This window comes from Hyla sarda, chromosome 6, assembly GCF_029499605.1.
Source record: "Hyla sarda isolate aHylSar1 chromosome 6, aHylSar1.hap1, whole genome shotgun sequence".
Lineage (NCBI taxonomy): Eukaryota > Metazoa > Chordata > Amphibia > Anura > Hylidae > Hyla > Hyla sarda.
The window spans coordinates 297,305,345-297,328,809 of record NC_079194.1 but is presented as its reverse complement, the minus strand read 5'-3'; the positions used below and the strand labels follow the sequence as shown (position 1 = coordinate 297,328,809).

The 23,465-nt window shown below is 47.1% G+C and overlaps 1 protein-coding gene across 2 annotated transcripts in view; it reads right to left on the bottom strand.

Annotated features, from left to right (window-relative positions):
- Positions 1-5,086: 5,086 nt before the first annotated feature.
- IFTAP (intraflagellar transport associated protein) overlaps positions 5,087-23,465 on the bottom strand; it is a 34,872-nt gene continuing 16,493 nt past the window's right edge. Inside the window, exons 2-6 of one of the 2 annotated variants that reach the window (XM_056527908.1) lie at positions 21,184-21,293; positions 19,310-19,375; positions 18,364-18,433; positions 11,798-11,850; positions 5,087-5,727 (exon numbers count right to left, since the gene is read on the bottom strand). In XM_056527908.1, the coding sequence (XP_056383883.1) occupies positions 5,527-5,727; positions 11,798-11,850; positions 18,364-18,433; positions 19,310-19,375; positions 21,184-21,270 (477 nt within the window). In that variant the 5' untranslated portion in view covers positions 21,271-21,293 and the 3' untranslated portion in view covers positions 5,087-5,526. Of the gene's footprint in view, positions 5,728-11,737; positions 11,851-18,363; positions 18,434-19,309; positions 19,376-21,183; positions 21,294-23,465 lie in introns of both variants that reach the window. The other variant, XM_056527907.1, reaches the window with a different exon arrangement.

Genomic DNA, 23,465 nt, shown 5'->3' with positions numbered 1-23,465 from the left:
TCATGCAGAAAGGAAATTCAAAAAGAAAAGAACTTCCTGTGGAACATACAGCAGCTGATAAGTACTGGAAGGATTAAGATTTTTAAATAGAAGTAATTTACAAATCTTTTTAACTTTCTGGCACCAGTTGATTAATTTTTTTTTCCAGTGGAGTACCCCTTTAAAATTGGCAATACAATGGTAGACCTTTCCTATGAACCTCACATTGGGCAATGGATCACCTTGTGGACAGTGGAGCAGAGGAGCAACATGAAACTTGATGCACTTTCATTTATAATTATGGAGTCCTATCAGGCTGAAGACGGAATTAGCTTCTTCACCCTTTTTGGTCATTCCCGAATTAAAAGCTGTAAGTGGATTGGTAGAACCTGTCTCCTGAACAGTGGAGGGATTATCCGTGACTTGAGGTTTACAGTTGTACTGAGTGATTGACTCTTCCATGATCTCGGCTATGCCACATGTCTAAACCTTTAAAGAGGTAAGAATACTCACCAGAACCAAGAATAATGGTGGATCCCAAAAGAATTAAAGGGGTACTCTGGTGAAAAACATTTTTTTTAAATCAACTGGTGACAGAAAGTTAAACAGATTTGCAAATTACTTCTGTTTAAAAATCTTAACCCTTCCAGTAGTTATCAGCTGCTGTATGCTCCACAGGAAGTTGTGTAGTTCTTTCCTTTAACAGCAAGCCCCCTCCTTTAACAGCATTCAGAGATATGCTTTTCAGCAAGCACCATGGACATAGGTGACAATAGACAGGAGCGGTCTGACTGATATGAATGGGAATGGTGTCTGGGCATGCTTGGTGGTCATTCCACACTGGGGGGGGGGGGGGGAGGGGAGGCTGATCTGTGAGCAACAGCTATGGTGTATATGACTGTCATCTATATACTGGTGTCTAACATGGTGTCACCTTTTACTGTAATCCTGTCTGTGGGAAGTGATTTGTACATAACAGGTCTCAACTTGATTTTAGACCTAGTGGCCAAAATGGGAATTGCAATATTTCAGGACTATTTTATAATAAAGATAGAAAAATGAAAAATTAGAATAAACACCACAAAAAAAAAATTATTAAAAAAATACATGGTTCAAGGGGTACTCCTCCCTTCGACATCCTATCCCCTATCCAAAGGGTAGGGGATAAGATGTCTGATCGCACAGGGGGGGGGGTTCGGCCGCTGGGACCCCCATGATCTCCGGCTCGGCACCCTGGTGTTCAGAATGTTGGCTTCGGGCGGCCGTGGTGGTGACATCACGCCACAAACCCTTCGTTCATGTCTATTGTAGGCGGCGTGACGAGCGACCACAGCTGTCACGCTCCCTCCCATAAACATGAAAGGGGGCGGGGCGTGATGTCACCACCACGGCCGCCCGAAGCTGGCATTCCAAACGTCATGGTGTCAGCCCGGGGATCCATAAGTTGGGGAACACTGATTTACAGGGTAGGTACCTTCTGGACACATTACAGATAGATGCCCTTCATTTTCTTTCAACGCCTTGGTCAACCCATTCGAATGTAACCCTCAGACACCCACTATGACACGTTATAGACATCTATAAGATGCTTTAAAGGGGTTCTCCGGTGGAAAACTTTTTTTTTTTTTTTTTAATCAGCTGGTGCCAGAAAGTTAAACAGATTAGTAAATCACTTCTATTAAAAAAAATCTTAATCCTTCCAGTACTTTTTAGGGGCTGTAGACTAAAGAGAAATCCAAAAAAGAAATGCATTTCCTCTGATGTCAGGACCACAGTGCTCTCTGCTGACCTCTGCTGTCCATTTTAGGAACTGTCCAGAGCAGAAGAAAATTCCCATAGCAAACATATGCTGCTCTGGACAGTTCCTAAAAATGGACAGCAGAGGTCAGCAGAGAGCACAGTGGATGTGACAGAAGAGAAATCCAAAAAGAAAAGCATTTCCTCTGTAGTATACAGCCCCTAAAAAGTACTGGAAGGATTAAGATTTTTTAATAGAAGTGATTTACAAATCTGTTTAACTTTGTGGCACCAGTTGATTTAAATAAAATGTTTTCCACGGGAGTACCCCTTTAATATAAAAGGGTACTGTCCCTTTAAATGACCAGCTTCTTCCTTTCTTCCTGACAGGGTTAAACCCCTTGCCAGCGAGCACAATGTAAGCGAGAAGCCATGGCATGGCGCCGATGTAGTCCTCGAGTGCTGTTTTAATTGAAGGCTGAAGTCAATACTCTTTCATGAACAAATTATTGATTCCTACTAGCCGTTGAATTAGCGATTTGATTTCTGCGGTAATTACTGGCGCGGGCGCGGAGAATTAAAACCGAAAGCTCTCAGACTGGGTCTGATCGAAGGGGGCTGGGGGGGGGGGTGGGGGCCTAGGAAATTTTATTTTGATAAGTGACCAAATATTTGTACAGATGGAGAAGGAGAGATGGAAGTTACTTGGACCCCAAACCAACTCCAGTGGTGACGACCTAGTTATACAGTCGGGTTATACCAAGAGGCGGGGGGGTTCATTGTTCAAACAATTTGGTGCCGGAATTTAGCCAGAATTTTAACCCGGTTCTGGTCATGTGACCAAATGGTCCAAAAGGGGCAGGACTTTGGTCCTTAGCGCACTCCCACTGCTTTTCTGCTTAAAATTTCCGATTGCAATTGTGGGCGGAAACTACGTCCGGAATAGGGGCAGATTACGGAAATTTGGCTAGGTTCACACTGTGGAATTTCTGGGCAGAATTTCTGCCCGAGATCAAGCCGGCGGCACTAGGACCGCTCGGACTGCATTGCCTTCCCCATAAATGTCAATGCATTTCTGAGCAGATCTCCCAAAAGATCCACCCAGAAATGCATTGCCGTCTATGGGGACGGCAATGCTGTCCGTGCGGTCGTAGTGCCGCCGGCTAAATCTGCGGCAGAAATTCTGCCCAAAGATTCCGTAGTGTGAACCTAGCCTTACTCTTCAAAAAATTTGAACCTAGGTTCACACTACGTCATTTCCGCCTGCAATTCTGCATTGAAATTGCAGGCAGAAATTCCTCCTACTAAAATGTATAGTGTAGGAAATGGATTTCCGTTCACAAATTTACACTTCAGAATTTGTGAAGCGGAATATGTGAACGGAAAATCTGCATGAAAATTTCCGCCTGAAGAATGGCGTTGCTCATTCTTCAGGCAGAAATACTTGCGGAACACCTCGAAGACTGCAGTGTCCGCGCGGTCCTAGCGCCGACTGATTCAGTCAGTCCTGGCCACACTTGGAATCTTCGGGTGGAAATTTTCTGCCCGGAGATTCCACAGTGTGAACCTAGCCTAAGGGTCTATTCACACGGCAGAATATCTGCTTGTGGAATTCCGCTTCCTCGAATTAAAGCCCATAGACTTCAATGGGAATCCACTCTCCCATTCAGAAGTGTGAATGGGAGTGCGGAATCCCATAGAAGTCTATGTGCTTTAATTTGAGGCGGAAATTCAGAAGGGTGAATGAGAGTGTGGAATCCCAAAGAAGTCTATGGGCTTTATTTGAGGCGGGATTTTGCAAGCGGAAATTCTGCCGTTTGAATAGACCCTAAGACTGGGTTCAGACTGAGGAATCTCAGCCGAAATCAATCGGCGCTAGGACCATGCGGACATTGCAGCCTCCACCACGGATTCCACTAAAAGAATTGGCAAAATCAGTTTCGCGGCACATTTGTAGGCGTAAACAATTTTTTGGGGAAGCGCGGTCTACAACATCAAGTTCTGGAAAACCAAAAACATCAGTATACGGTCAAAGAGCTGGGTCCACGCAACATAAAATTTTCCCCATGCACTGTATTTTACTTGTGAATATTCAGATCGGCAAAAATTCGGCAGTTCTGCTTGTCCCCAGTGCACAGAACCCTGCTTGTCCTCAGTGTACAGAGCCCCGCTTGTCCTCAGTGCACAGAACCCTTCTTGTCCTCAGTGTACAGAGCCCTGCTTGTCCTCAGTGTACAGAACCCTTCTTGTCCTCAGTGTACAGAACCCTGCTTGTCCTCAGTGTACAGAACCCTGCTTGTCCTCAGTGTACAGAACCCTGCTTGTCCTCAGTGCACAGAACCCTTCTTGTCCTCAGTGTAGAGCCCTGCTTGTCCTCAGTGCACAGAACCCTTCTTGTCCTCAGTGTACAGAGCCCTGCTTGTCCTCAGTGCACAGAACCCTTCTTGTCCTCAGTGTACAGAGCCTTGCTTGTCCTCAGTGCACAGAACCCTTCTTGTCCTCAGTGTACAGAGCCCTGCTTGTCCTCGGTGTACAGAGCCCTGCTTGTCCTCAGTGTACAGAGCCCTGCTTGTCCTCAGTGTACAGAGCCCTGCTTGTCCTCAGTGTACAGAGCCCTGCTTGTCCTCAGTGTACAGAGCCCTGCTTGTCCTCAGTGTACAGAGCCCTGTTTGTCCTCAGTACACAGAGCCCTGCTTGTCCTCAGTACACAGAGCCCTGCTTGTCCTCAGTGTACAGAGCCCCACTTGTCCTCAGTGTACAGAGCCCCGCTTGTCCTCAGTGTACAGAGCCCTGCTTGTCCTCAGTGTACAGAGCCCTGCTTGTCCTCAGTGTACAGAGCCCTGCTTGTCCTCAGTGTACAGAGCCCTGCTTGTCCTCAGTGTACAGAGCCCTGCTTGTCCTCAGTGTACAGAGCCCCGCTTGTCCTCAGTGTACAGAGCCTCACTTGTCCTTAGTGTACATGATTCCCAGAGGTGAATGAGGTAAACATAAAAAAAAATACCAAACGCCAGAGAAGTCCCATCTTAACAAAAATGGTACCGAAAAAATTACAGATCACAGCACAAAGTATGATCCTTATACAGCAAATTATATGGAAAGAAAAAATTATAGGGACCAGAATAGGACAATTTTAAACATACTGACTGTATCCTACTTTTTTTTGTAGGACAATAGTAGAAAATCTATATCAATTGGTTATTGTTTTAATCGCATTGACCATAAGAATAAAGATAAAATGTCGATTTTACCATAAAGTGCACTGCGTAAAAACAAAACCTCCCAAAATTGGCAAACTTGCTGTCTTCTTTTCAATTCTACCCCATAATCTTCACTGACCGAGAAATCTCAAGGGAAGAAAAAAACATAAACATCTCAATTGACTGGATTTTATTATTTTCTTTTCACTGCATTTAGCTGTTTCCAATTTACCGAGATAAGACTGACGTGTTGCAGTGCTTTAGGGGCCGTCTACCCCTCCCAGGAGATGGCGGTCCTGCTGGCTGGCCCCTAACAAAACACATAGACACAAGCAAACAAAACCCATTCACCATGTTAGACAACAAGTGAAAAGGAGCAGCATGAGGCCGGCACCAGCAGAGCATTGTCTACACACCTGACAACCGGAATGAGCGGCGGCTGCTAAGCATCGCCCGCGCCGCGCGTACGCCAAGTACTAATCACATTATATGAACTCAATATGGTGCCCATCTCGCCATCAATCTGCCACTCGCTAATTGCATTTGATCTCTTTTAGTATTCTCCTTTCAAAACACAAGGCTGGGAACGTGCGCGACTTTGTCTCCGTCATCCCTAAACAAGAGCGGGTGATGGGCAGAGCGGCAGCTCCGAGAATCCTTCCTCAGGTCTCCCGCTCTCCGTCTCCTCCTCCTTACCAGGTTCTCTCAGTCTCAGGAAGTTCATCTCCTGCTCGGAGAGTTTAGAGGTCAGCGCCACCCGGTCGTAGTCAAAGCTTTGGTCTAGAGAGAAGGGCCGGACCTCGTCACTGAGGTGCTGCGAATTAAAAAAGGGGAGGAAGTCAAGAAAGGATTCCTAAAATTATTGCCAACCAATAAAATCAAAGGCATTTTAAAGGGGTATTCCGCCCCTAGACATCTTATCCCATATCCACGATCTCCCTGCAGCAGGGACCGCCCCCCCCCACGATCTCCCTGCAGCACCTGCACTGTATGCAGGGCTACATCTCCAGTATCGGAAACCTCCGGGTTTCCCGGACTGGAGACATGATGTAACATCACTCCCCCTCCATTCATGTCTATGGGAGGGGGCGGAACGGCTGTTCCGCCCCCTCCCATAGACATGAATAGAGGGGGTGTGGCGTGACATCACGAGGGGGCGTGGCGTTACGTCACGTCTCCAGTCCCAGAAACACTGAGGTTTCCCAAACTGGAGACGCAGCCCCGTATACAATGCGGGTGCTGCAGGCAGATTGTGGGGGGTCCCTGCGGCGGGCCCCCCGCGATTAGACATCTTATCCCCTATCCTTTGGATAGGTAATAAAATGTTTGATCCCGGAATACCCCTGTAAGCCTTGCTGTGTTCCCATAATACACAGCAAGTCCCCTTATGCACACTCACCATCACTATTCCTATAGTGCTATCTGTTTCATTCCAGCACAGCTGCATCTATTTCATTACTGTAATTGGGTCATGGGATCACCAGTCTAACCCACAGAAAATCGCAGAGCTTAATGTGTCAGAGGAAGTGGGAACTCCTGGGTCAGCTGACTTGCTGTGAACTAGCCAATGACCTCATTACCTATCAGATCCCCTCTCACTTGCTCCCAGCAGAAATGATCTGGAATCCACGCTTACATCCGCAGTAGTTTTCCGAGGACAAAGGCGGCTTCCCATTGACAAATATTTTCAATCTTATGTCGGAATCTAATTCCTCGTCGAAAGTTCAGTTGCGGAACTGCCGCCGTGTAAGATTATCGCTGCAAACCCACTGAAATCAATAGAAGGGCGCTACAAGGAGAAATCCCGGAATTCCGTACGGATTCTCCGTAGTGAGAACAAGGCCTTATAGTAAGATTCTCTTTGTTGCTCATAGCAACCAATCAGAACTCTTTCATTTCTCATGCTGCTTGGGTAAAATGATACCTGAGCTGTGTTGGTTGCTATGGCCACAATGAGAAGCTGACTATATGACGGCGCCATAAATATCCCGCTTTTTTCTGTTTACAAATTGCGCATCAATCCATTTGTATCATCCACAGGATATTATTATGCAGACAGAAATGCAATAAATGCGCTCTCGAAATTTATGAACCTCTCTGCTCCCGCTTGTTGAGACACTCCATCTAGTGAGCTTAGAGAAAGATTATGGAGAGCGCTATACGCGGCGGCGACAGGGAAATCCGAGCTACTTTAAATAATAAAGAAGAGCCGGCTCCAGTGTGCACCCCCCGGGAGGGATGTGCGAAAATCTGCAAAAGTACTAGAAGGAAGAAAAAGGTAAATAGAAGAACATGGGGGAAGAACATGGGAGAGGGGTATAGAAGACCATGGGGGATATAGAAGACCAAGGAGGGATATAGAAGATCATGGGGGGATATAGAAAACAATGGGGGGATATAGAAGACCATGGGGGGATATAGAAGACCATGGGGGGACATAGAAGACCATGGGGGAAGAACATGGGAGAGGGGTGTAGAAGACCATGGGAGGATATAGAAGACCTGAGGGGATATAGAAGACAATGGGGGGATATAGAAGACCATGGGGGAAGAACATGGGAGAGGGGTGTAGAAGACCATGGGAGGATATAGAAGACCAGAGGGGATATAGAAGACAATGGGGGGATATAGAAGACCAGAGGGGATATAGAAGACCATGGAGGGATATAGAAGACCATGGGGGGATATGGAAGACAATGGGGGGGGTATAGAAGACCATGGGGGGATATAGAAGATCATGGGGGATATAGGAGACAATGGGGGAGATATAGAAGACCATGGGAGAGATATAGAAGACCATGGGGGGGATATAGAAGACCATGGGGGGATATAGAAGACCATGGGGGGATATAGAAGATCATGGGGGGATATAGAAGACCATGGGGGGATATAGAAGATCATGGGGGATATAGAAGACCATGGGGGGATATAGAAGACCATGGGGGGGGGGATATAGAAGACCATGGGGGGATATAGAAGACCATGGGGGGATATAGAAGACCATGGGGGTATATAGAAGACCATGGGGGGATATAGAAGACCATAGGGGGATATAGAAGACCATAGGGGGATATAGAAGACCATGGGGGGATATGGAAGATCATGGGGGATATGGAAGATCATGGGGGATATAGAAGACCATGGGGGGATATAGAAGATCATGGGGGCATATAGAAGATCATGGGGGGATATAGAAGATCATGGGGGGATATAGAAGACCATGGGGGGATATAGAAGGCCATGGGGGGATATAGAAGGCCATGGGGGGATATAGAAGATCATGGGAGAAATATAGAAGACCATGGGGGGATATAGAAGACCATGGGGGGATATAGAAGACCATTTGGGGACATAGAAGACCAGGGGGGACATAGAAGACCAGGGGGGGACATAGAAGATCATAAGGGGATATAGTAGATCATGAGGGGGATATAGAAGACCATGGGGGGGATATAGAAGATCATGGGGGGGATATAGGAGACAATGAGGGAATATATAAGACCATAGCAGAATGGACAAGAAGGTGCAGAGCAGAATGGACAGGAGGGTGCAGAGCAGAATGGACAGGAGGGTGCAGAGCAGAATGGACAGGAGGGTGCAGAATGGACAGGAGGGTGCAGAACAGAATGGACAGGAGGGTGCAGATCAGAATAGACAGGAGGGTGCAGAGCAGAATGGACAAGAAGGTGCAGAGCAGAATGGACAGGAGGGTGTAGAGCAGAATGGACAAGAAGGTGCAGAGCAGAATGGACAGGAGGGTGTAGAGCAGAATGGACAGGAGGGTGCAGAGCAGAATGGACAGGAGGCTGCAGAGCAGAATGGGCAGGAGGGTGCAGAGCAGAATGGACAGGAGGGTGCAGAGCAGAATGGACAGGAGGGTGCAGAGCAGAATGGGCAGGAGGGTGCAGAGCAGAATGGACAGGAGGCTGCAGAGCAGAATGGGCAGGAGAGTGCAGAGCAGAATGGACAGGAGGGTGCAGAGCAGAATGGACAGAAGGATGCAGAGCAGAATGGACAGGAGGGTGCAGAGCAGAATGGACAGGAGGGTGCAGAGCAGAATGGACAGGAGGGTGCAGAGCAGAATGGACAGAAGGATGCAGAGCAGAATGGACAGGAGGGTGCAGAGCAGAATGGACAGAAGGATGCAGAGCAGAATGGACAGGAGGGTGCAGAGCAGAATGGACAGGAGGGTGCAGAGCAGAATGGACAGGAGAGTGCAGAGCAGAATGGACAGGAGGATGCAGAGCAGAATGGACAGGAGGGTGCAGAGCAGAATGGACAGAAGGATGCAGAGCAGAATGGACAGGAGGGTTCAGAGCAGAATGGACAGAATGATGCAGAGCAGAATGGACAGGAGGGTGCAGAGCAGAATGGACAGAAGGATGCAGAGCAGAATGGACAGGAGGGTGCAGAGCAGAATGGACAGGAGGGTGCAGAGCAGAATGGGCAGGAGGGTGCAGAGCAGAATGGACAGGAGGCTGCAGAGCAGAATGGGCAGGAGAGTGCAGAGCAGAATGGACAGGAGGGTGCAGAGCAGAATGGACAGAAGGATGCAGAGCAGAATGGACAGGAGGGTGCAGAGCAGAATGGACAGGAGGGTGCAGAGCAGAATGGACAGGAGAGTGCAGAGCAGAATGGGCAGGAGGGTGCAGAGCAGAATGGACAGGAGGGTGCAGAGCAGAATGGACAGGAGGCTGCAGAGCAGAATGGGCAGGAGAGTGCAGAGCAAAATGGACAGGAGGGTGCAGAGCAGAATGGACAGAAGGATGCAGAGCAGAATGGACAGGAGGGTGCAGAGCAGAATGGACAGGAGGGTGCAGAGCAGAATGGACAGAAGGATGCAGAGCAGAATGGACAGAAGGATGCAGAGCAGAATGGACAGAAGGATGCAGAGCAGAATGGACAGGAGGGTGCAGAGCAGAATGGACAGAAGGATGCAGAGCAGAATGGACAGGAGGGTGCAGAGCAGAATGGACAGGAGAGTGCAGAGCAGAATGGGCAGGAGAGTGCAGAGCAGAATGGGCAGGAGGGTGCAGAGCAGAATGGACAGGAGGGTGCAGAGCAGAATGGAAAGGGGGATGCAGAGCAGAATGGACAGGAGGGACAGAGCAGAATAGACAGGAGGGTGGAGAGCAGAATGGACAGGAGGGTGCAGAGCAGAATGGACAGGAGGGTGCAGAGCAGAATAGACAGGAGGGTGGAGAGCAGAATGGACAGGAGGGTGCAGAGCAGAATAGACAGGAGGGTGCAGAGCAGAATGGACAGGAGGGTGCAGAGCAGAATAGACAGGAGGGTGGAGAGCAGAATGGACAGGAGGGTGCAGAGCAGAATAGACAGGAGGGTGCAGAGCAGAATGGACAGGAGGGTGCAGAGCAGAATGGACAGGAGGGACAGAGCAGAATAGACAGGAGGGTGCAGAGCAGAATGGACAGGAGGGTGCAGAGCAGAATGGACAGGAGAGTGCAGAGCAGAATGGACAGGAGGGTGCAGAGCAGAATGGACAGGAGGGTGCAGAGCAGAATAGACAGGAGGGTGCAGAGCAGAATGGACAGGAGGGTGCAGAGCAGAATGGACAGGAGGGACAGAGCAGAATAGACAGGAGGGTGCAGAGCAGAATGGACAGGAGGGTGCAGAGCAGAATGGACAGGAGAGTGCAGAGCAGAATGGACAGGAGGGTGCAGAGCAGAATGGACAGGAGAGTGCAGAGCAGAATAGACAGGAGGGTGCAGAGCAGAATGGACAGGAGGGTGCAGAGCAGAATGGACAGGAGGGTGCAGAGCAGAATGGACAGGAGGGTGCAGAGCAGAATGGACAGGAGGATGCAGAGCAGAATGGACAGGAGGGTGCAGAGCAGAATGGATAGGAGGGTGCAGAGCAGAATGGACAGGAGGGTGCAGAGCAGAATGGATAGGAGGGTGCAGAGCAGAATGGACAGGAGGGTGCAGAGCAGAATGGACAGGAGGGTGACATGGGGCAGTGAAACAGAACGCACACAAAAATAATGGGGGCATGACAGACAAAATAATAGTATAATGTATAGGAAGATACAAGCGGATGGAAACCAGAGAAGATGTACCTAAGAGAGGATGCAAAGGATAGAGCAGAGCACAGATGAGGAAACAGGGCAGAAGATGGGGCAGAGGATGAGATGGAGCTAAGGATGGGGAAGAGGGGAGATGATGGAATGGGGCAGAGGATGGGATGAGGCAGGGGGCAGATGATTGAACGGGGATGGGGCAGAGGATGGGATGACAGGGGGCAGATGATTGAACGGGGATGGGGCAGAGGATGGGATGAGGCAGGGGGCAGATGATTGAACGGGGATGGGGCAGAGGATGGGATGAGGCAGGGGGCAGATGATTGAACGGGGATGGGGCAGAGGATGGGATGAGGCAGGGGGCAGATGATTGAATGGGGATGGGGCAGAGGATGGGATGAGGCAGGGGGCAGATGATTGAATGGGGATGGGGCAGAGGATGGGATGAGGCAGGGGGCAGATCATGGAATGGGGATGAGGCAGGGGGCACAGCACCTGAGAGTAACTACATGCAGCAGGAAGTCCATAGGATGGCCAGAAGAAGAGCCCATTATATGGAAGAACACTTTCGTATACACCCCAACCATTAAAGGAATTATCCAAGATTAGAAAAAAGTGACCGCTTTCTTTCAAAAACAGCGCCACAGCTTGTATGTGGTATTACAACTTGGCTCCATTCACTTCAATGAAACTAAACTGCAGTACCACACACAAACTACGGACAAGAGCGGCGCTGTTTCTGGAAGCAAGCAGCTATGTTTATCTCTTTCTGAACATCTCCAATTACCTCTTCTGCCGGACTCTCCAGCGTGGAGGAAGTGTGAATCTGTAAGCATGTATTTCTCACCACGGGCTTCTTATCACCAGCCAATTCTACGTCAGCCTCTCCCGGGAATAGCACTGTAAGGGGTTAAAAGAGACAACTTAGTATAGGAAGTAAATATTAACCCTTTAGAGGGATGCAATACATTTTATTATAAAGGGATCTATAACACTGTTCATCCTGAGCTTCCTGGTTTACAAATAGAATAGTGAAAAAGTGAGTAAGGACCATGATGTCTCGAAATGTGTCAGACTAAAATAAATGCATTAGGGGGACAAGGAAAACACCAGTTCACATATAACAGGAGGAAAAAATGAAAAGACTGACACATTTCGGGCCACCATGGCTCTTTTTTCCAGAATAGTGTGAACCTCCAGCTGTTGCAAAACTACAACTCCCAGCATGACCAGACAGCCAGCGGCTGTCCAGGCATGCTGGGAGTTGTAGTTTTGCAACATCTGAAGATCACCACTCCACACTATGAGTAAGGAAAGTGATGTCCCGAAACCCGCCAGTCTTACTGTGTTTTTTTGCAGTTTTGCAAAATCTGGAGGTCCACAGTTTGGAGATCACCACTCCAGACTATGAGTAAGGACCACGAAGGCCCAAAACCCGCCAGTCTTACTGTGTTTTTTGTAGTTATGCAACATCTGGAGGTCCACAGTTTGGAGATCACCGCTTCAGACTATGAGTAAGGACATGATGGCCCAAAAACCATCAGTTTTACTGTGTTTTTTTGTAGTTTTGCAAAATCTGAAGCCCCACAGTTTTAAGATCTCCACTCCAGACTATGAGTAAGGACCACAATGTCTGAAAACCGTCAGTCTTACTGTGTTTTTTTTGTAGTTTTGCAAAATCTGAAGGCCCACAGTTTGGAGATCACCACTCCAGGCTATGAGTAAAGACCATGATGGCCCCAAACCCACCAGTCTTACTGTTTTTTTGTAGTTCTGCAACGTCTGGAGGCCCACAGTTTGGAGATCATAACTCGAGACTATGGGTAAGGATCGTGATGGCCCAAAACCCGCCAGTCTTACTGCATTTTTGTTTTGTTTTTATTCTACCTTCTGCTATATTTGAACTGGCATTTTCATTGTACCTTCTAATGCATCAATTTAAAAAGCATCAAAAAAAATTTCACGTTTTAAAAGAGCCAGGAGCTGGAATCAACATTTTATATCTAAATATGGCAATAGATGACAGTAGAAAAAAGAAAGAAATTATAATTTTAAAATAAATGCACTGGCGGGACCAGGAAAATGCCAGTTTACATATAGAAGAAGAATAAAATGCAGTAAACCTGACGTGTTTTGGGTTATCAAGGCCCTTATTCCAGACCAGTGGTCTCCAAAGTGTGGACCTCCAGCTGTTGCAAAACTACAACTCCCAGCATGCCCTGTCTGGGGATGCTGGGAATTGTAGTTTTGCAACATCTGGAAGTCCACACTTTGGAGATCACCGCTCAAGACTATGAGTAAGGACCATGAGGGCCAAAAACCCGTCAGTCTTATTCCATTTTTTTTCCTCCTGCTACGTGTAACCTGGTGTTTTCCCTGCACATCCTAATGCATCGATTTTAAAAAAGATCAATAAAAATTGGAAGTTTTTCAAGAATCAGGAGCTGGAATCAGCATTTTGGAGACGACTTACGGGGTGAATTGGCATTTGTCTCCATTTTTACCTTTTTGTTGAAACCCACCTATGGCAGCAAATATGGCATACACTGTTGCTCTTTAAAGGGCAACTCAGCCCAAAAAAAGATTTTTACATCTAAATACACCAATAGAGGGCAGTAGAAAAGTAAAAAAAAGATATTTTAAAATAAATGCATTAGAGGGACAAGGAAAACAACAGTTCCCAAATGAACTGACGGGTTTCAGGCCTCCACGGCCCTTATTCCAGACCACTAAAGATTCTGCATCGATGTACTGTATAACAAGGCAGAAAACAAGGCTGGTTAAAAAAAAAAATAGTCAGCGACTATTTTTAAAGTCAAGTTAGGTAACAAACATGTTTGCAATTCTCCTCGGTGGCGGCCATAAGAGCGGTGCAATCAGCCTGGTGTTTACTGGGGTGGCGGAGGGGGGGGTACATGTCAGGTAGAGGACATCTCGCTCTATATATAGCCCCTGTGTGACAGTAAATGAAAGCGTCTAATCTGCAGGCGTCATTCTGCCGGGTAACGTTTAATCAAGCAGCTACTTCACAGGCGAAAAGTCTGACAGCAAAAAAAAAAAGAAAGAAAATAAATAAATAAATACAATAAATAAAGAAGAAAAATAAATAAATCAATAAATAAAAAATAAGGAGGGAAGAGGAGAACAAGTCACAAGATGGACGTCACAAAGAGATAAAATGGTTAATGTTATCCGGTAATCAATTCCAGTCCTGGAACTCTTTACAGGACTTGGTGCTACCCACAGTACCTGGCAGTGCTACTCTACTGTGCAGGACTACCTAAGGCAGAATTTTCCATCCAGGGTGCCTACAGCTGTTGCAAAACTACAACTTCCAGCATGCCCAGACAGCATGCTGGGAGTTGTAGTTTTGCAACATGTGGAGGTCCACAGTTTGGAAACCATCACTCCAGACTATGAGTAAGGAATATGAGGGCCCAAAACCCGTTAGTCTTATTGAATTTGTTTTTTTTATTCTCTTGCTATATGTAAACTGGCGGGAATGCTGGGAGTTGTAGTTTTGCCTTTGGCTGTCCGGGCATGCTGGAAGTGGTGGTATTGCAACAGCTGGAGGCAAAGTTTAGCAGCATAGAAGGAACTACGGCAGTGTTTCCCTACTAGTGTGCCTCCAGCTGTTGCAAAATCATGGTGCTGGGAGTCTGGGTATGCTGGGAGTTGTAGTTTTGCAACAGCTGAAGACATAGTTTAGCGGCATAGCAGGAACTAAGGCAGAGTTACCCAACTAGTGTGCCTCCAGCTGTTGTAAATCTACAACTCCCAGCATGCCCGGACAGCCTTCGGCTGTCCAGGCATGCTGGAAGTTGTAGCTTTGCAACAGCTGGAGGCACACTAGTTAGGAAACCCTGATTTAGCATTTGAATTTCATATTTTTTCCACAGGGGCCATATCGACATATCACAAAAATCGTGATTCATCAACAGACTGTGCCGTATTACGGTAAGAATATGCAAAAAAAAAAAAAAAAAAAAAAAAAAAAAAAAAAAACTTTAATAGTAAATCAAATCCTTCCCGAGGACCATGAAAGGCAACGACCGAGCAGCTTTAATTGCCGGGACAGGATATAAAATGTTGTAAAACTTGTTAAAACAGTAATTTTCTATGGCCTATCCCCAAAGGATTACAGCGTTCCCGCTCCTTAGGGCTTTCACAGTTCCTGCCACCGACTAACTAACAAGGGACGGCAGCCAGGTTTGCAGGCGGGGTCCTGGCAAATAAACATTATTTTTGCAAATACCGAGTAAATTAATTGCAGTTCATTCATTATGCAGCCCAATTACTGTAAAGTGCGTAGCTGCAGATCAGCCGCGCGCTCCCCAATCCCCCTGCGCTGGGAGTGGTGGTTTCCAAACAGGGTGTCTACAGCTGTTGCAAAACTACAACTCCCAGCATGCCCATACAGCCAGAGGCTGTCCGGGAATGCTGGGAGTTGTAGTTTAGCAACATCTGGAGGTCCACAGTTTGGAGAGCATCACTCCAGACTATGAGTAAGGACCATAAGGGCCTGAAACCCGTCTGTCTTATTGCGTTTATTTTTTTTTTCTCTTGCTATATGTAAACTGGAAGGCATGCTGGGAGTTGTAGTTTTGCAACATGTGGAGGTCCACAGTTTGGAAACCATCATTCCAGACTATGAGTAAGGACCATAACGGCTTGAAACCAGTCTGTCTTATTGCATTTTTCTTTTATTTATTTTTTCTTGCTATATGTAAACTGGAAGGCATGCTGGGAGTTGTAGTTTTGCAACAGGTGGAGGTCCACAGTTTGCAGACCACCACTCTAGACTATGAGTAATGACCATGAGGGCCCAAACCAGCCAGTCTTACTGCCTTGTTTTTTTCCTGCTATATATGAACTTGTGGGCATGCTGGGAAGGCTGTCCGGGCATGCTGGGAGTTGTAGTTTAGCAACATCTGGAGGTCCACAGTTTGGAGACCATCATTCCAGACTATGAGTAAGGACCATAAGGGCCTGGAACCTGTCAGTCTTATTGCATTTTGTAGTTTTTCTCTTTTGCTATATTTGAACTGGGGGGCATGCTGGAAGTTATAGTTTTGCAACATGTGGAGGTGCACAGTTTGGAGACCATCACTCCAGACTATGAGTAAGGACTATGAGGGCCCGAAACCCGTCAGACTTACTGCATTTTTTTTTCTCTTGCTATATGTGAACTGGCAGGCATGCTGGGAGTTGTAGTTTTGCCACAGCTGGAGACACACTGTTTGGAAAACATTGTTCTACAGCCTTGTCTACACTAACCTAAATAGTTGTAGTTTCTTCTATAGGTCTCAATAAGTTTTCTACTGCGGAGGAGTTAAGGGGGGGGGGTCCGCATCAAAGCGAAGTTGGCAGTTGGCACTTGAGTGGCATCGGCCCATGATGATCCTAATTAAGCTGCTAATTATGTTCTCGGAGGAGGTGATTAACGAGCAAACGGAGAGAGCTTCGCGGGCTGCCAATAGCGCCAAAGAGACAAAGATAATTGGGGAAGTATTGACGTCTGATGCGTGACACTGTCTGCAAATTATTTTATAAGTCGTCCCCCCCCCCCCCTTCCCCCGATCAAAGCCACTTCTAAAAAAAGAATATGGGTGAAAATTAGATTAGATTTTAAAAACAGTCCATGTTTATTTCATAATCCAGAAAAAGTATAACGGGCACAGACTGTAAATGAACCAACGCATTTCAGGCCAGAAGTAGAGGCCATTCTTGTGGCATGAAACGCGTGAAAGACCGTGCGCCTGCAACTCCCCCGGTAATAGAGAACTACAAGTCTCAGTGTATATACGCAGTCATGTGAACCGGGGTACGGCCATGTGTGAAGGAGGCCCTGAGGAGTCTCTTTACCTTTCTCCATCTTTTTTCCTCTCTCTGCATCCCTTTCTCTCTCTCCCTCTCTTTCTTTCTCTCCCTCCCTCTCTCATTCCTTCCTTCCCTCTGTCTCTCTCCAAGTCTCTCTTTCTCTCTCTGCTCTCTCTTTCTTTCTGAGGCTTCTCTCTCTCTCTTTTTCTCTCTCTCCATCTCTTTCTTTGTCTTTATTTCTCTCTGTCTTTCTTTCTCTCCATCCCTCTCTCATTCCTTCCTTCCCCCTCTCTCTCTCTCTCTCTCCAGGTCACTCTTTCTATATCCCTCTCTCTCTATCTCTCTCTTTCTTCTCTCTCTTTCTTTCTCAGGTTTCTCTCATGGATCTTTCTCTATTTCTTCCCTTCTATTCTTCTCTCTCCCTCTCTCTGTCTTTCTCTCTCTTTCTTTCTCTCCCCCCCCCCTTCTCTCTCCCTCTTTCTCTCTCTCTCTCTCTCTGTCTTTCTCTCTCTCTTTCTTTCTTTCTCAGGTTTCTCTCATGGACCTTTCCCTCTGTGTCTTTCTCTTTCTCTGTCTTTCTCTCTTTCTCTGTCTCTCTCTCTCTCTCTCTCTCTCTTTTCTCTCATGGACCTTTCTCTCTCTTTCTTTCCTTCTATCCTTTTCTCTCTCTCTTTCTTTCTCAGGTTTCTCTCATGGACCTTTCCCTCTCTGTCTTCCTCTCTCTCTTTATCTCTATTTCTCTCTCTCTTTCTTTCTCAGGTTTCTCTCATGGACCTTTCTCTCTCTTTCTTTCCTTCTATTATTCTCTCTCTCGTCTCTCTCTTTCTTTTTCATGTTTCTCTCATGGATCTTTCTCTCTTTTCTTTTCTCTCTCTCTTTCTCTCTCTCTCTCTCTCTCCCTCTCTCTCTTTCTTTCTTTCTCTTTCTCTCTTTCTTTCTCAGGTTTCTCTCATGGATCTTTCTCTATGTCTTCCCTTCTAGCCTTCTCTCTCTCTTTCTCTCTTTCTCTCTCTGTCTCTCTTTCTCAGGCTTCTCTCATGGACCTTTATCTCTCGTTCTTTCCTTCTATCCTTCTCTCTCTCTCTCTCTCTCTCTCTATCTCCCTCTCTTTCTTTCCTTCTATCCTTCTCTCTCTTTCTTTCCTTCTATCCTTCTCTCTCTCTCTCTCTTTCTCCCCTTCTATCCTTCTCTCTCTCTCTTCATTCCTTTCTCCATCTTTTTTCTCTCTTTCTCCCGCTCTCTATTTCTCTCTCCTTCTCTCTTCTTCCCTCTCTATCTTTTTCCTCTCTATCTATCTCCCTCTCTTTCTTTCTTTCTTCAGTAAGCACTCTGGCCCCCACCTTCTAAGACCCATTTGACAGGCCCCTTTCCCAATATCTCGTGGGGGTCTCAGCGCCCCCCTCCTCCCTCCACGACCAGACACTTTACCAGATAACCCCTTTAAAATGTAATCCTGACGGCAACAGAAATAGATTCACATGTCACATCCACGGTACAGGTCTCTGCCGGCAGTCAGGCGGTTATTACAAGGAACAAAGCCTTTGCCTGGTATTGACCTCCTTAGAAAAGCATCAAACTAGAATAAGAACGTACAAACACTTGGACTTGTCTCCTCATTGTCGGAGTCTCTGTCGATATCTGAAGAATGGAAATAATTGTCCACCTGGAGAAAGAGGAATAAAACAAGATCAGAACACAACAGTCTGTATTCTTCTAGGTAGACAACAACCTCGTGGACGGCCGGCAATTCTGTTTGTGTATTCGTGAGACAATAAACAAACAAAAAGGATTAAAAAAAGTCACCTCCTTAAAGGGGTACTCCTGCCCTAAGACATCTTATCCCCTATCCAAAGGATAGGGAATAAGATGTCTGATCACGGGGGTCCCGCCGCTGGGGACCCCCGCAATCTCTCCTCCAGCACCCACCTGTCTCAGCTGCACGAAGCGATGACCGATCCGTGTCTCAAGCCTCACGACTACGGGGCCGGAGTATCGTAATGTCACAACTCCGCCCCTTGTGACATCACGCCCCGCCCCCTCAATGCAAGCCATAGGCCATAGGCTTGCATTGAGGGGGTGGGGCATGATGTCACAAGGGGGCGGAGTCGTGTCATCACAATACTCCGGCCCTGTGGTCGCGAGGCTTCAGACACGGAGTGATCATCGCTACGTGCAGCTGAGACAGGTGGGTACAACAGAGGTGATCGCGGGGGTAACCAGCGGCGGGACCCCCGCGATCAGACATCTTATCCCCTATCCTTTGGTTAGGGGATAAGATGTCTTAGGGCCAGAGTACCCCTTTAAAGGGAACCTGCCAAAAAGATCTTGTCTTCTCTGGGGGGCAGTACGACTTGGGTCATGTCCAGCATAGCAGTGTGTCAGGCTTGGGGAGAAGTGTCCAATGGGCGGATCCTTTCCACTTTCCTCGCTCTGGCAGGTCACTTTCTATCTAAGAATCTCCAAAAAGATCTCTCTTCTTGGCCATAGGTGGACTAATACGAATTATGTTTTTTTTTAGCCCTTTCCCAGAAACACTCACCTGTACTCTGCCCGAATAGGTAAGGCTATGGCAGTGGCCCACCGTAGTCCCTTCACCGATTGTCAACTAAATGAGTAAAAAATGAAAAAGTTATAATTAGCAACAGTAAATCTCTATTCATCAGGTCAAAAAAAACATAGTTGACTTTGGTTGTGGCCATCTACACCCTACATTTCCAATTAGGTCCCAACGGGTTTTGCTTCTCTCCAATTGCCTTGCTGACTTCTCTGCTCCTAATTTGCCAAGATTATTATAAAGTTACCTTATCTGTTACCAATTGGTTAATGGGTCACAGTTTAAAGGGGTACTTCACTGGTCAGCGTTTGGAACAAACTGTTCCGATTGCTGGAGCCGGGAGCTCGTGACGTCATAACCCCGCCCCCTCGTGACGTCACACCCCACCCCTCAATGCAAGTCTATGGGAGGGGGCGTGATGGCCGTCACGCCCCCTCCCATAGACTTGCATTGAGGGGGTGGGGCGTGACATCATAAGGGGGCGGGGCTATAATGTCACAAGCTCCTGTGTCGGCTCCAGCGTTCGGAACAGTTTGTTCCGAACGCTGAGCAGCGGAGTACCCCTTTAACTTTTTACATAGGCACAATCTTTGCATGGATGAACAGTACAAGGGAATATAAGAAACATTGTAATATATCTTATTATATTATGCTTCTTTCTCCTGTTATCGAGCTCTTCCAATCAGTTTAGATTGTTCCTGTGTTTGCAAGACAATCAATACAAGTCTATGGAAGGGGGGAGGAGGAAGCTCCAGACAAGCAATACAAGTCTATAGTTGGGGAGGGGGATGAGAAAGCTTCAGACAAGCTATATAAGTTTATGGAAGGGGGGAGGAGGAAGCTCCAAACAAGCAATACAAGTCTATGGAAGGGGGGAGGAGGAAGCTCCAGACAAGCAATACAAGTCTATGGAAGGGGGGAGGAGGAAGCTCCAGACAAGCAATACAAGTCTATGGAAGGGGGGAGGAGGAAGCTCCAGACAAGCAATACAAGTCTATGGAAGGAAGGAGGAGGAAGCTCCAGACAAGCAACACAAGTCTATGGAAGGGGGGAGGAGGAAGCTTTATACAAGCAATACAAGTCTATGGAGGGGAAGAGAGGGAGCTCCAACAAAGCAATACAAGTCTATGGATGGGGGGGAGGAGGAAGCTCAAGACAAGCAATACAAGTCTATAGTTGGGGGAGGGGATGAGAAAGTTTCAGACAAGCTATACAAGTCTATAGTGGAGGGAGGAGGAAGCTTTATACAAGCAATACAAGACTGTGGAGAGGAAGGGAGCGAGCTCCAGACAAGCAATATAAAAGATGGGGTAGGAGGGAGCACTAGACAAGCAATACAAGTCTATAGTGGGGGGGAGGGGGATGAGAAAGCTTCAGACAAGCTATACAAGTCTATGGAAGGGGGGAGGAGGAAGCTCCAGACAAGCAATACAAGTCTATGGAAGAGGGGAGGAGGAAGCTCCAGACAAGCAATACAAGTCTATGGAGGCGAAGGGAGGGAGCTCCAGACAAGCAATATAAGTCTATGGATGGGGTAGGAGGGAGCACTAGACAAGCAACACAAGTCTATGGAGGGGAGGAGGGAGCTCAGCCCACCAGCTCTGGAGAACTGCACATTAGAGATGAAGTCTGCAGAGCAGAGATCTGCTGAAAAATACTATATACAAATTATAAAATGGCCAGAAATAATGCTACTTCTCATGTACATTCTGAACTGTACATTCTCATGTGCATGCTGAAAGTCACCTAATATGACAGGTAATATGACACTTGAAGTAGTGTGAATTCCAGTATAAAAATGTAGCTGTTTCTGGGATGAGAATTGGGGACATAATGGTGACAGTGGATTGACCTTGTACCTGCTCGGGTTCATCTTGTACGTTGGTAACATCTGTCATATCTTGTGTCCCTGGTGAGGTCTGGATCTTCTGTATGTCATCAAACATGACCTGGGACTGAGACCTGGGACCTAAAAAGCAGTATAAAATAAATAAGTAAATAAATATATAACTAAATAAATACATTAATAATTCTTCACTGTAGCAAATAAAGCTTATTGTAATTTAGATGAATATAATGTTAGAGCTTAGAAAACGTAATTAGATTTGTATAGATGCATCATTTGTATAGAGGCAGGGTGCCTCCAGCTGTTGCAAAACTACAACTCCCAGCATGCCCAGACAGTCAATGATCTTTGGAGCTCACCCAGAGTGACCATTAGGGTTCTTGGTCACCTCTCTTACCAGGACCTTTCTCTCCCGATTACTTAGTTTGATGGGGGGGGGGGGGATAAGACAACTTTTTAACCCCGTAAAATGTTCTCAAAAGTCAGGGGTCGTCTTATAGGGCGGGTGCTGCAGTCGGCCGGGACGCCCGGGGTATAGATTATCCATACCCCGAGCGTCCCGGCCGAGATTGATTTCCCCCATCACATTTGAGACATCCCTATATCCTGAAAGATCTTTTCGGAACACAAGGATGTCCCGATTACCTTTCTGCGGCCCCGCGTTAACTTTAACGTGCACCCATAGGAACAGAGCGGAGTGGAGTAGAGCAGCTAGGAGGAGGACGCGGACATGGTAAGTTACCAGCGGCATGTCATCTTCAGTGCTCCGACCACCGCATCTCCGGTCCTGGGACCTATAGGCCATAGCAGTGGATCATGACCCGTGACCAGAGGAGCGGTGGTCGGAGCACTGAAGTGAGACAGTACACATAAATACAGTGTATATGGCTGAAGGCTGTATGTTTGTGGGGGCCACTGTCTAACTAATGTGGGAGAACTACAACCTAATGTGGGAGAACTATACTGCCTACCTAATGTGGGGGAACTACACCTAATGTGTGGGAACTACACCCAATGTGGGGGAACTACACCTAATGTGGGGGAACTACACCCTAATGTGGGGGAACTACAACCTAATGTGGGGGAACTACACCTAATGTGGGGGAACTACAACCTAATGTGGGAGAACTACAACCTAATATTGGAGAACTATTCTGGCTACCTAATGTGCGGGAACTACACCTAATGTGGGGGAACTACACCTAATGTGGGGGAACTATACTGCCTACCTAATGTGGGGGAACTACACCTAATGTGGGGGAACTACACCCAATGTGGGGGAACTACACCTAATGTGGGGGAACTACAACCTAATGTTGGAGAACTATACTGCCTACCTAATGTGGGGGAACTACACCTAATGTGGGGGAACTACACCCAATGTGGGGGAACTACACCCAATGTGGGGGAACTACAACCTAATGTGGGAGAACTACAACCTAATGTTGGAGAACTATTCTGCCTACCTAATGTGCGGGAACTACACCTAATGTGGGGGAACTACACCTAATGTGCGGGAACTACACCTAATGTGGGGGAACTACACCTAATGTGGGGGAACTACAACCTAATGTGGGGGAACTACACTGCCAACCTAATGTGGGGGAACTTCAACCTAATGTGGGGGATCTATACTGCCAACCTAATGTGGGGGAAACTATACTGCCAACCAAATGTGGGGGAAACTATACTGCCAACATAATGTGGGGGGGGGGGGGGACTATAATGCCAACCTAATGTGGGAGAATTATACTGCCAACCTAATGTGGGGGAACATACTGCCAACCTAATGTGGGGGAACATACTGCCAACCTAATGTGGGGGTAACTATGCTGACAAGCTAATGTGGGGTAACTATACTGCCAACCTAATGTGGGGAACTATACTGACAACCTAAGGTGGGGGATCTATGCTGACAACCTATTGTGGGGGAACTATACTGCCAACCTAATGCAGGGGAAACTATACTGCACAACTAATGTGGGGGAACTATACTGCCAACCTAATGTGGGAAGAACTATACTGCCAACCTAATGCGGGGGAAACTATACTGCACAACTAATGTGGGGGAACTATACTGCCAACCTAATGTGGGAAGAACTATACTGCCAACCTAATGTGGGAGGAACTATACTGCCAACCTAATGTGGGAAGAACTATACTGCCAACATAATGTGGGAAGAACTATACTGCCAACATAATGTGGGAAGAACTATACTGCCAACATAATGTGGGAGGAACTATGCTGACAACCTAATGTGGGGGAACTGTGCTGAAAACCTAATGTGGGGAACT